The 12,763-nt window shown below is 43.8% G+C and overlaps 1 protein-coding gene across 1 annotated transcript; it reads right to left on the bottom strand.

Annotated features, from left to right (window-relative positions):
* Positions 1–2,059: 2,059 nt before the first annotated feature.
* On the bottom strand, positions 2,060–4,901 carry IER3IP1 (immediate early response 3 interacting protein 1). The gene is made up of 3 exons (XM_068423780.1): positions 4,754–4,901; positions 3,250–3,351; positions 2,060–2,327 (listed from the first exon to the last, which is right to left on the bottom strand). The coding sequence occupies exons 1-3, from the start codon at positions 4,842–4,844 to the stop codon at positions 2,272–2,274; spliced, it is 249 nt and encodes an 82-aa protein (XP_068279881.1). The 5' UTR covers positions 4,845–4,901; the 3' UTR covers positions 2,060–2,271.
* Positions 4,902–12,763: the final 7,862 nt, after the last annotated feature.

Raw genomic sequence — 12,763 nt, 5'->3', positions numbered from 1 at the left:
TTGAGGTGCTTCACCTTGTTCCAACTTAGTCCCAGCAGAACTGCTCAAAGGCACATGAGGAGGCGGCAGCAGCAGTATAGTTACTCCCTTGCTGTTTCTACACTCTCCCCTGCCTGTTTGCTGGCTACCCTTTTGTCCTCATCCTTGCTCATTACCTGGGAGACCTGATCTTCAGCTGCTGCCCCACTTTGAGTCGCTATTTTGCATCTGCCAGGTAAAACACGTCCCAGTTTTGCCTCAAACACAGGATTCCTGCTGCACAGAACCGCTGCTCTTACTGCACGCGCCTAATTGATTTTGAAGTGGTCTACCCCCGTGCTGTAAGCCATGCATTCAAACTCCAGCCTGTCTGAAAGCACAGGGGGAAATCACTGTTCACCTGTCTTTAAAGCTGCTGCTTGTCATCTTTAGTGCTGGCTTTTATTTTAGTAAGAACTAGGGTTTTAGCAGTCAATACATGTGAAAAGGAAATGATAGGCGAGCTGCGCTTCAAATCAGTCAGTATTCCAACCCAACGCATCAGCAACTGAAACATCTACTGCTGCTTTTTTACAGCAATTTAACAAAAAGGCCTGCACACCTATGTTTTATCTGTTCCACAGATATCCTGCCCCATTTCCATGCAAGACGGATACATGAAGATAACTGATCCGGACGGTACCCTCATCACCTCTGAATTACACCAAGATTATTACAAGGAACACTTTATAATAGATCTACCTATTTTAGAATTTAAAGGTTAACATGACACTATTCTGCCTCTGGCCAATGTTACCATGGCTCGTTAGGTTTGCGACAGAAACCAAAATACAGCTTCATAGCAGAGAGATGATAACTCACAAGTGCCACAGGGATAAGAAACAAGTATTTCATGTAAGAACAGCAACTCTGGTAACTGGAACAGGAGGATGCTGAGTTCTGGGCTACTCCCACTATACACAGATATAGAGCAAGTTAAGAAAGACAGTGCTTAACTTAGAAATTCAGAATTTATTTACAAGTTTTCACTAAAAAAAAAAGGAAACAACATAAAACTCTCCTCCTGGATATACTCTACTTTGAAGAATGCTGCAACTGAAGATAATCAAATCCATTTACACATTTTACAGATTTATCTTTGTATACAACAGCATATGCTTTAGTCGTCAAGACGTCGGAAGGAGAGAAGATAAAACTAAGCTGTTCTTAAATAATGAAACTGCCAGGTTTCCTTTGGCCTCCCCCACTTTAAAAGAAGCTAGAACACTTTAGCAGAGGAACAGACATAAGACTTCTAATTTTTCTAAAAATCTACATGAGAATCAGCCTTCTTGCTACGTAACATCAGACCTAACCCAGCGGTCTTGAGACAAGATCTGTACCAAAACAATTAGCAATATTCTCTGCGACAGAACTGCAAGATCATACCCACAGTTTCAATTTCAGAAGCTCAGAATACAAATGGTTCCCTGCTCCCAACGTACTCATCAGCGTGCAGAAGTTTAACACACATTTTTTTTAAAGTATAATAATCCTTGACAGAACAGTAACAAATGCTAATCACTAATATCACCTGCTAGTCTAAATTAACACAGAGTCGCCCAGCTTTAGGTCCAGCTTGGTTTTTTAGATTTTGCATAGCAATTGCACCTATTTTCAACATACTTCACTGTTAGCATGAAACATTCTTGATTTGCAAAGGCCATCAAACATCAAGAGAAAAATCCTGGACACGATCAAACCAGGAACATTTGACTTCCAATGTGAACTGAATCGGAGCTTTACCCAGCTCGTTTTATCTCCCTCAATATCACAACTGTACTTCAATAATTTATAGCATGTTTTCAGAGCCTAATTCGTATTCTCTTAAATAGTACTGCGGTAGTAATTGAAATAAAAAACACTTTTTTTTTTAATTTAAAAATAAATTGGGAAATGTACTGAAGGAAATTCATCCCTGAGTCATGAGACATTTAAAAACCACATCCCAACGACCATCATCACGCCGCATTACGACGCATACTCTTTATCAGTCAACACCATGAACAGGCAGCAACAGAACTCGGCATAGTCCAAGATATTTGCAGCATTGTTGCATTGATCCCAGGATCTTGTTTAATGAAACCGAAAGGGAACATTAGAAAATAAGGATAAATAGAAACAGTGTCTTTATTATTTAAAGTTGAATGTCAAATTGACAGCTAAACAGTGCTGGATGCCAGAAAACTCAGAGCAGTGATGGTTAGCAACTTGCTTCTTTGGATGTCCAAAAGATTTTGCAACAGGTTGTCTTCAACCGAACAACAGGAGGAGAACGATTGTAACGGAGTTCACTGCTATTAATGGCACTGCAGAGAAAGAAGAGTTATTGTGAAAATGTGCTTTTCCACGTCACAAAGGGACAGAACATTGTATTATCTTGGGACACTACCTTTTAAGGAGGAACATCAATCAAAAGTTTACAAATACTCTTAATTTTCCTATGCAAAAATCAGCAGTAGTGGAAGGAGCCAGCTGGGATACTAAAAATGAGCAGGAAGCAACAGCTTAAATATTTTTCTACGGCCCATCATGTTTTAGTGTTAACCCAATCAACCCTTTCCTCCACATGAATCTAAACCATCTCAAAATCAGTTTCTATCCTTGGCTTTGCTGTGATTTAGAAGAAATGTATCCAGTTTTACCCTGTGGTGGGCAAGACAGGTAAGATTTGTTGCTTCCTCTTTATCATCGCCTATAAAAGGAATTTTTGCTGTGCTTTATAGTGAATAAAATTATCTGTAACTTATAAATTAAGTTCTATTTTGTTCCCCATCCTTTGAGGCACGTAAGCCTGACTTACCTCTAGGAATTCCAAGAATTACATTTCCCTCACCAGGTACTTCACATAAAATTGAGCTTAGCCAAGGTGAAGCTAATTCCACACTTGGATTGATCACCAAGCTTCCCCCTCCAACTCCAAAACTCTGAGGAAAGCCAAGACGTGGCAGCGGCACCACAAGCCAGAGTCAAGGAATGTTTTACTGTTTATGTTTTGCTGAGTTTTTTTAAGTTTTTATCGAACTCAGGCACGAGCGCCACACGCTGGGACCTGCACCCTCTTAAACAGAGCCCACGCGTGAAGGAAGGAACCCGAAGGAAGGATGGATTGGAAATGACGAGCAGAAAGAGCAGCTGTTTGGTAAAAGAGTCAAAATACTGATGTTACTTCATTAAAGCACAGAAACCAAAACTTTACAGACAACAATCAACCAAAGATAGTGACCTTACCTCTCATAACGGTTCGTACAGATCGAATAAGGTTCGTTAGCTGTGCTTTAATTCCTGGTTCCTCTCCGAATCCTCCAATCCCTTGATCGCTTCCCCAGCCAACTGTGTCACATAAAAACAGCCAGACATGTTAAAAGACAAACCCCCAAGCCATGTCACAAATGCTATCAGCAATATCAGCACTAACATTAGAAAGACAAACTACAATTTGCTTTATTTCATGATCAGACTTTAAAACAATATATAGAAAAGCTGTTAACCTTTTAATCAAGGCAACAGTAACGACAGATTGATGTTTGTGTAAAGGAAACCTTTACCTTTTTAATACACTACTGTTCCCCGTGTGCCAGAGAAACAAATGAGCTTATTTGAGCTTAAAAAAAAAAATATACACCAAAATAAAAACAAACTACAATCTGTTCACGGTCCTTTTTACCAGAAGATAAAATAGCAAATAATTATTGGGTACGAAGTGATGCTTCAGGACTGAGAAACGAGCTGCACAACAGAAAACCATCAGCACAAATTCCAAATCGGGATGATGATTTTTGTAACTGCTATAAACAAAAAATAAAAGTTGTTTTTTTTTTTCCTAACGGTTTACAAAGCCCTTCAAGGGAGAAACCAGTCTCCCGAGTCTCCTGGGACCAACAAGTGGCTTGACCCATCCTGTTAGTCCCCACATCTCCCTTTTACTCGAGCTGCTGCTCATCAAGAAAAAAAAAGAAAACCCCAAACCGAGCAAATCCCGTGGTGAATCCTACTAGGGAAGGGGAGAAAGGGGCAACTATTTGCACTCCTGCCAAAAATCCTAGTCCAGCTTGACTTGGAGAAGTCAGGACTCTCTGGATCAGGAAACTGGTAAACCTTGGATCATCGGTTATTTTTCCTGGGGTTTTGCAGATCTTTGCTTCGGTGGCTTTTCTGTGTTTTGTGGGGTTTTGTTTTCTTTTAAAGGATGAGGATGGCCAGCCTTGGGGATCTTTCTTCAGTACTGAGCGTGCAAAAGCAGAGAAGTTCTCTCTCATCCAAAAAAGGCACGACAAGATGAAAGAAACCCCTCACGCCGTCACAACATCCTGACGAGCGGCACAAACGGGGACGAAATAGTACAAGCGCACAGAAAAAAACACGAAAATTATGGGGAAAAAAGAAGAGACAAAACAATGACAGGAGCGACGCCAACCACACCGGCAGAAAATCCACCTTCAGGCCCGAAAGCCCTCCCTGCACAGTGACACTCCACACCGGCAAGGGAAGGCTGCGGGGCGGGGGGGCGCAGCACCGGGCCCCACAGAGCCCGGCGGGCCGGGGGAGGCCTCCGCCACAGCGGGCGGCCTTGCCGCGTACAAGCATCCCCGGGCTCGCCCGGTACCGCCAGCCGGGCTGCGGGCGGCTCCTCCCTGCAGGAGGCCCCGCCGGGCCGGCGGGGGGTGTGTGTGGAGCGGGGGCATCGCCGCGGCCTGGCCCGGGCTGTCCCCGCGGCCGGTCGGTGGCTGCTCACCGTGCCGGAGGAATCGCTCTTCGTGCAGCACGGCGACGGCGTTCACGATGAGGAGCGCGGCCTGCAGCAGCGAGTACAGCGTGAGCGCCATGGCCCGGCGCCGCCGTGCGAGGGGCCGCCGGGGCGGGGAGCGGCGCCCGGGCGGGACGTGGCGGGGCGGGCACGGAGGGGGCGGGGCGAGCTCCGGGAGGGGCGGGGCTTGGGGCGGGGAGGGGCATGATTGGGGCGGGGCGAAGGAGGGGGCGTGGTTTGACCATATATGGGCATTGAAGGGGCGTGGCGATGGGCGAGGCCTCCCCTCCCTCCCTGTATTAATAATCTAATATTATTAGAATCAGTTAAAAACCTAAACCACTTTATATGCAAAAATACACATTTTTTTCCCCTCCATGTATTAATAATCTAATATTATTAGAACCAATTAAAAACCTAAACGACTTTATATGCAAAAATATGGGTTTTTATCCCTCCATGTATTAATAATCTAATATTATTAGAATCAGTTAAAAACCTAAACCACTTTATATGCAAAAATACACATTTTTTTCTCTCCCATGTACTAATAATCTAATATTATTAGAATCAATTAAGAACCTAAACGACTTTATATGCAAAAATATGGTTTTTTATATTAATAATCTAATATTATTAGAATCAGCTAAAGACCTAAACCACTTTATATTCAAAAATATGGGGGTTTACCCCTCCATGTATCAATAATCTAATATTATTACAATCCGTTAAAAACCTAAACCACTTTATATTCAAAAATATGGGGTTTATATTTAGTTTTATGGATAGCATCTCATTTTTTCCCCCTGTATTTTTCTGCTACATGTCGATTCACATTTTTGCTCCAGCAGGAAATCCGCTCGGATCCCAATCGTCGTTTCTCCAACGTGTCACGACTGCAGAAGTCAAGATGCACAACAACCCAAAAGAAAATGATTGTGTTTTATATTGGCCTCTGGGTACTTCTGCAGTCAAATAACAAAAATAATAGTAACTGGAGCTCAGGGATACTGTATAGTTATTGATGCATAAATACACTTTTTTTTTTTTCCCCTTACCTCTTTCAGTCCGATTGGCTGAAGGAGGTGATTTGCATAATCACTCTGCTTTTATTTCTCAGTAATCATACAATATGCAAACCCCTTAACTCCGGATGGTTGATAGCTTTCATTACTCAAGCAGGGCAGGAAGATTTGCATAACCGCTGCGCTCTGATGGTTATTCGACTCATTCGCCGCGATAGAAATGGTAACTTTGTGCTTAACGTGGTGGACTGGAGAGAGCCCACCTCGATTCCTTGCCCTGCCACAGACTTCTGATGCGATCTGGATAAATTATTCACCATTTATCAATATTATGTCTTTGTGCTTCAGCTCTGGGTTAAGATCTGCTCACCAGCAAGCGCGAGATGATCCGATACTTCAGCGATTAATTGTTGGGACCATACGATGAACAGACACCACGCAAATTAGCCACAAAGAAACCCACACCTCAGCTTCTCCTTGTCTTCAGCTTTCTTTTCCAAAACATTTGCTTTCACATAGTCGATGAAGTAGGATTATGCATCTAAATAATCATTACTATTAAATTACATTTTATTTTAACAGCTGGAACTGGAAGCAAGGGAAAGCACCCCATCATCAGAGCCATAGCATATTCTGTTCCTAACTTACACCCAAAATTACTAATATTAATTAAGGGTGATAGAATAGAGAACAAAAATCAAACATATTCATCAGAGTTTTGTCATCTGGTTAAAAGCATTTGTCATTTCAGTCTCAAAAAGAAATATAGTCTCAGTTCAGGGATGTGAGTAAAACATCTATTGCAATTCCAGTGAAATCAATATTATTTAAGCATGTGCTGAAGTGTTTTGTTGTAGGAAAGCTCAAAATATTTCTGCAAACACTTCTGTGTATGATTAACTTCATACGTGTCAGCAGTAAGCGGCACTACTCGGGTGTGCTGGCACAGGGGAACACACACTTGCAAGATCAGGAATTCCAACATAACTTCTTTATTTCTCATCTAGATTTTTAAATTGGGTATAACTACAAACCTCTTAAAAACTATCAGTTTAACATCTTAAAATGCAGACATTTCTAGTTACCCAGAGGCCCCCAAAGTTTGCAAGAAGCTTTTTTTAATTATTCAAACCATCTTTTCCCATGTGTCTATAAATAATAAAAAAGGCTCATCATGATTTTTACCAAACTCCACACACACACACAGAGAAAGTCAATATTGGGCTGAAAAGATTTCATCCCAAAGGTCATGACTATTTTTTAAGAAGTTGTGAGTGCTGGTATATAATGGTCTCACAAATGGAACTGGCTTTTGTTCTCAGACATAACTTAGGGCGTTATGGCAGTAATTCTATAATTAAATACAGATAAATACGAGGGGTCACTAACAGGCACGTCTAATAACCACCAGCATCAAGCAGCATTTCCTGAGCGACCTCCTTACGGTATCCAACCTATAAATAAATACTAATCTCAGCGACGAGCTCATGTTTAGAATTATGGCCCTGAAAAAAAATATAATGAGGTTTTTAAAGTAAGTATACAAGTTATGTCTTAGTATTTTTACCCATAATTAAGATGTATTTCCAAAGAGCAGCTGCTATCAAGCTTAGATAAACTTGATGTGATTTTCCCCTTTGTAAAATCCATCACAGCAACTTAATAACCACATGAGTCTTATCTCTGAATCACCGAGTTACGTGGTTGAAGGGAAAACCAGACAAAGCCGCTTGCATTAGAAGGAAAGCAATTTTTTTTCTTCATTAAGGTGTTATGTTTCAGTGTAGTAAATTCCCGTGGCATCATCTGCAGAGTGCAGTCCATCACCATAAAGGAGAGTTTTAAACCACCTTACACATGTCAAAGGATTAAACTTCAGGCTGGTGAAGTATTGTGAAGACCTTGGGGTTTTTTTATTCCCGGTTTATTATTCAGTATCATCAGACAGAGCTCCTTGTCTCTGACTATCTGCTACAGTTAACGAGACTCGAGCTTGTTGTATGCAAGTTTTCAGGATTATGTTAGTTTATTCCCTGTGAGAAAATTCCAGCTCGAAGGAAGTCTTCTCAAGACTTCAGTCCCTACATCCTTCACCTTACTTGCCACCATCTTCTGAGTTTATTTTCTGAACTAGCTTTGACAAGTCCAGAGAAGGGCAACAAAGGTGGTGAAGGGTCTGGAGCACAAGTGTGATGAGGAGCGGCTGAGGGACCTGGGGGTGTTTAGCCTGGAGAAAAAGAGGCTGAGGCGAGACCTTACTGCTGTCTGAAAGGAGGGTGTAGCGAGGTGGGGGTCGGTCTCTTCTCCCAAGTAACAATACGATGAAACAGCCTCAATCTGTGCCAGGGGAGGTTTAGATTGGAGATCAGGAACAATTTCTTCAACAAAAGGGTTGTCAAGCATTGGAACAGGCTGCCCAGGGCAGTGGTGGAGTCCCCATCCCTGGAGGGATTCAAAAGACGTGTAGATGTGATGCTTAGGGACATGGTTTAGTGTTGGGCTTGGCAGTGCTGGGTTAACGGTTGGACTCAATGGTCTTAAAGGTCCTTTCAGAGAGACCTAGACAGGCTGGAGAGTTGGGCGGGGAGAAATTTAATGAAATATAACAAGGGCAAGTGTAGAGTCCTGCATCTGGGCAAGAACAACCCCATGTATGAGTACAAGTTGGGGACAGACCTGTTGGAGAGCAGCGTAGGGGAAAGGGACCTGGGGGTCCTAGTGGACAGCAGGATGACCATGAGCCAGCAGTGTGCCCTTGTGGCCAAGAAGGCCAATGGCATCCTGGGGTGTATTAGAAGGGGTGTGGTTAGCAGGTCAAGAGAGGTTCTCCTCCCCCTCTACTCTGCCCTGGTGAGGCCGCATCTGGAATATTGTGTCCAGTTCTGGGCCCCTCAGTTCAAGAAGGACAGGGAACTGCTAGAGAGAGTCCAGCGCAGAGCCACAAAGATGATTAAGGGGGTGGAACATCTCCCTTATGAGGAGAGGCTGAGGGAGCTGGGTCTCTTTAGCTTGGAGAAGAGGAGACTGAGGGGTGACCTGATTAATGTTTATAAATATGTAAAGGGCAAGTGTCATGAGGATGGAGCCAGGCTCTTCTCAGTGACATCCCTTGACAGGACAAGGGGCAATGGGTGCAAGCTGGAACACAGGAGGTTCCACATAAATATGAGGAAAAACTTCTCTATAGTGAGGGTAACCAAACACTGGCACAGGCTGCCCAGAGAGGTTGTGGAGTCTCCTTCTCTGGAGACATTCAAAACCCCGCCTGGACGCGTTCCTGTGTGACATGATCTAGGTAATCCTGCTCTGGCAGGGGGATTGGACTAGATGATCTTTTGAGGTCCCTTCCAATCCCGAACATTCTGTGATTCTGTGATTTCCAACCAAAACGATTCTGTGATTCTATGATTCTATGACAATTTCCTCCTTTAGACATTTTACATACCCAGACATACACACATCAGTAAGAATAGTTTTGAGACACAGGAAATGCTGGAAATTGGCCCAACCAATCCCAAGCTGAAAATAAAGATATATTTTGTTGGTGGCAACTCTTTTACCCTGATTTAACTTCTCTAATTGCCAGTGGAAAGACCCTTAATGGGAACACGGCATCAGCCTCTCTATTTTCGATGCTTCAGGCCAAGCGGTTGCTAATGAATGTGTGTGTCTAGACGAGTTTGTCAGTGGGCCTAGTCGTACCTCATGAGCTGAAGATGAGCAAACTTTAAATTTTCACCCTCAGAGTCCAGAAGGAAGCTTGCTACATCGTGGTTTTACCTTAACGAGGCTCTGAACAGACACAAACCATCGCAACATGTGGAATGTGGTACTGAATCAAGGAGTTGACTAGTTACACCTGCCAGCCACGCACAAAGCTCTACCATGAGTAACTCCATCAACTGAAAAACTCTGTGTATGCAAAAAACGTAGGTTCTGTGGCTCAGTAATGTGCTATAAATAAATCCCGTAGCTACATTTCGCAGTTAAACTGAAGCCTTTGTCATCCTCTACTCATCACACCTACTGCACTGTTGAACCGCTGCAAAGGTTAGTGATGCATCCGACAGGTGTAACGCATCTCTTGTAAGCACAAATTGAATATTCAGCTGATTTAATGTCCAGTTGTTTGTTTTAACCACCAAAGCTGGGAACGCAAGAAGGCTCTGTACATGGGAGAGAGTTAATATCTGGTTCTTACCCTTCGGCAGCTACATACAGAGAAGATCTTTGTCTTGTCCATGACCCTAAATGTGCTGCGCAGTATCATCTCTACCCTTGAGAGGACATTAATATGGCTTCCCTACACAAAAGGAGATTGAAGAACAAAGGAAAAATAAATACAAAATTCTGAATTTACACCTAAATTTATTGATGCCATTTCTTAAGTTTATCATGCTCGTCTGTAACCGTAACAGCCTTTAAATGTCACCTGTTGTCTAGTGCATGCACACACACACACGCTGCTGTTGATCTTGGTATTATCGATAGTACGGTGTTACATTATTTTACATTATATTGTGCTGTGATTATGGGCATCTTCACCCCAGTCACTGTTTGTGTTGTGCTCGTACTGGAATACACCAGTCCAGAACCAAAGCTCGTTATGCTCGGTACCATATAGATATTTTTCAGAGATGACAGGCGTAGGGATTTTTCCAGTCCGTGTCTCAGCTGGAAAACAGTGGATATCAAAAGCAGGCCAATATGGGGGAGTGGGGCAGGAAGAAAACAAATAAGACTTTGTCAGAGAATTGGAAGTCTCTGCTTAGCCCTGCCTTACCGCTGACGGAGGGTCAGGATTTGCAGGCGCTGAGGCAGCAGCGGGTCTTAAGGAGGGATTTACAGGAGGATGAGGAAACAGCTCCATGAATTTTGACAAGGGGGGGGTGGATTTTGTCTCTGTGCAGCGAGTGGCATGAAGAAAGAGCAGGGGTTTTAAGGAGATCAAAGAGAAGGGGTGCCTGAGGCTGCTGTTATGGGCGATGGGCAGGCAGGAGCAGCTCGCTGAATACAGGTATGGAAACAGGAGACCAAAGCGGCACAGGCTGTTACAGGCAAGGAGTTGGTGTTTGCCACCATGGAGGTGCAAACCCGTTTCCATTGGCCCATGGAAAATGCCACCAGTAGCAATATTCTGAATGGGAATACAGCTAATGCCAGAAGAGAAAAGATCCTGCTTTTCTCCTCTGAGCTGAGCCTCCACCAGAGAGGGTGACATGTCCCCTCAGCTTCAGAATCAGGTCTGGTTTCCACCTCCACTAATAGAAAAGTTACTCAGACTGCCCTTTTGGGACAACTATGGAGGTGCTGTAACGGTGACTGAAGTTCAACCACCTTTGCAGCATGGCACACAGATTTTCACTCAGGTCTATGAAATGCCTAATGCCTGCATGGATCCGTGCAGGGGAGCCTCATCTTTCTGTGCCTGCCCTACATCTCCCTTGCTGGTTTTGATAAGCATCACGTACAAGAGCTTACACGAGTGTGTTGGTGTCACAGTGGGTCCTGCTGGGGCCAGACCCTCTATCAACAGCTTCTCCAGTGAACGCCTGGCTCCATCTCAGCCTGGAAGAGGAGGAAATTCACAGGCTGTAGCCTTTCTGTTCATACATTTGGTGGACCTTGGGTCTCCCATTTGAAAACGTGAGCCCTGAGAGCATTACTTCCACTGAGGTTAGCTAAGGCACAGTCATTGATGCCAACCGCCCTTCCAACCTGTTGGCAACACTAAAGTGCCTTAATGATCCTGCAGATACTTTCAGTGCTCTGTGACATAGAATTATAGAATTGTAGAATAGTTTTTGTTGGAAAAAACCTTCAAGATCATCAAGTCCAACTGTTAACCCAGCACTGCCAAGCCCACCACTAACCCATGGCCCTCAGCACCACATCTACATGGCTTTTAAATCCCTCCAGGGATGGGGACTCCACCACTGCCCTGGGCAGCCTGTTCCACTGCTTGACAACCCTTTTGGTGAAGAAATTGTTCCTGATCTCCAATCTAAACCTCCCCGGGCACAACCTGAGGCCGTTTCCTCTCAAATGTGACATGGGAGCACAAAGGAGGAACGGACCATGCGAGACCCCTTTTGGAAGAATATCTGTTGGTCGAAGGGCTTTCCTCCTGCTTCCTTCAACTTTCCATCTACTTGTACTGAAAACACACAGGAGGTAGGCCAAGAAAGTTGATAAGATAAATGGAAAATTACACACCCCACAGCTCTTGCAGGGTTCTGAGCAGCAGTTAGCAAAGGGCATGAAGTTGGACTAGGCTGGCCAGATCCAAGGAGCACACCTATCCCTGTCCGTGCCAGATCTCAGACTAACCTGTCCCCATAACCGTCACCTGAATGGGGAAAACATCCAGGCTTGTTTCTTAGCAAGCTGGTGTCACACCAGAGGCAGAGGTCATCAGTGCTGGCAAAGTTGCAGCACTCAGTTTAAAGATTAATAGACAGTATCTTCCTTCAGGCTGTAAAAGTGGGCAGGTAAGAACAAATCACAGACCTAGTGATTTAAGAGATTGCAATCTGTCCAATAACATTAGCATAGCCACTGAGCTAGTAGGAAACCATGAGCAAAAGGTTAGGACTCAGCAGAACGTGTGGGATTCATGTGTGAGTCAGAGGGACTGGGAAATCTTTGTAAAAATTACCAGAAATCGCTTCCCTGCATTTGTTTTCCCATGACTCATCCCACAGAAAGAGATAATATGGAAAGTCGTATGGCTCTACAGTAAATTTATAACACATCACAGAGATGCGGTACATGTATCTATGCTTTTTCTCCATTTCCATAAAAAAAAATGCCATTTCTCCACGTTTTCTAATACTGGTGTGGTACGAGTTCACAGTCCAAAGCTACGGTGGAGAAAATTAAGAGGGGCACGTCAGTCCTTCAGCTCACCAGCACACACCCCCAGGTCCTTCATCCACTTTTCTCTCCAGAAAAAAGCTGCAGGTGGAAGAAG

This window comes from Nyctibius grandis, chromosome Z (assembly GCF_013368605.1).
Source record: "Nyctibius grandis isolate bNycGra1 chromosome Z, bNycGra1.pri, whole genome shotgun sequence".
NCBI classification, from domain to species: domain Eukaryota; kingdom Metazoa; phylum Chordata; class Aves; order Nyctibiiformes; family Nyctibiidae; genus Nyctibius; species Nyctibius grandis.
This window is presented reverse-complemented; position numbering and strand designations above follow the sequence as displayed.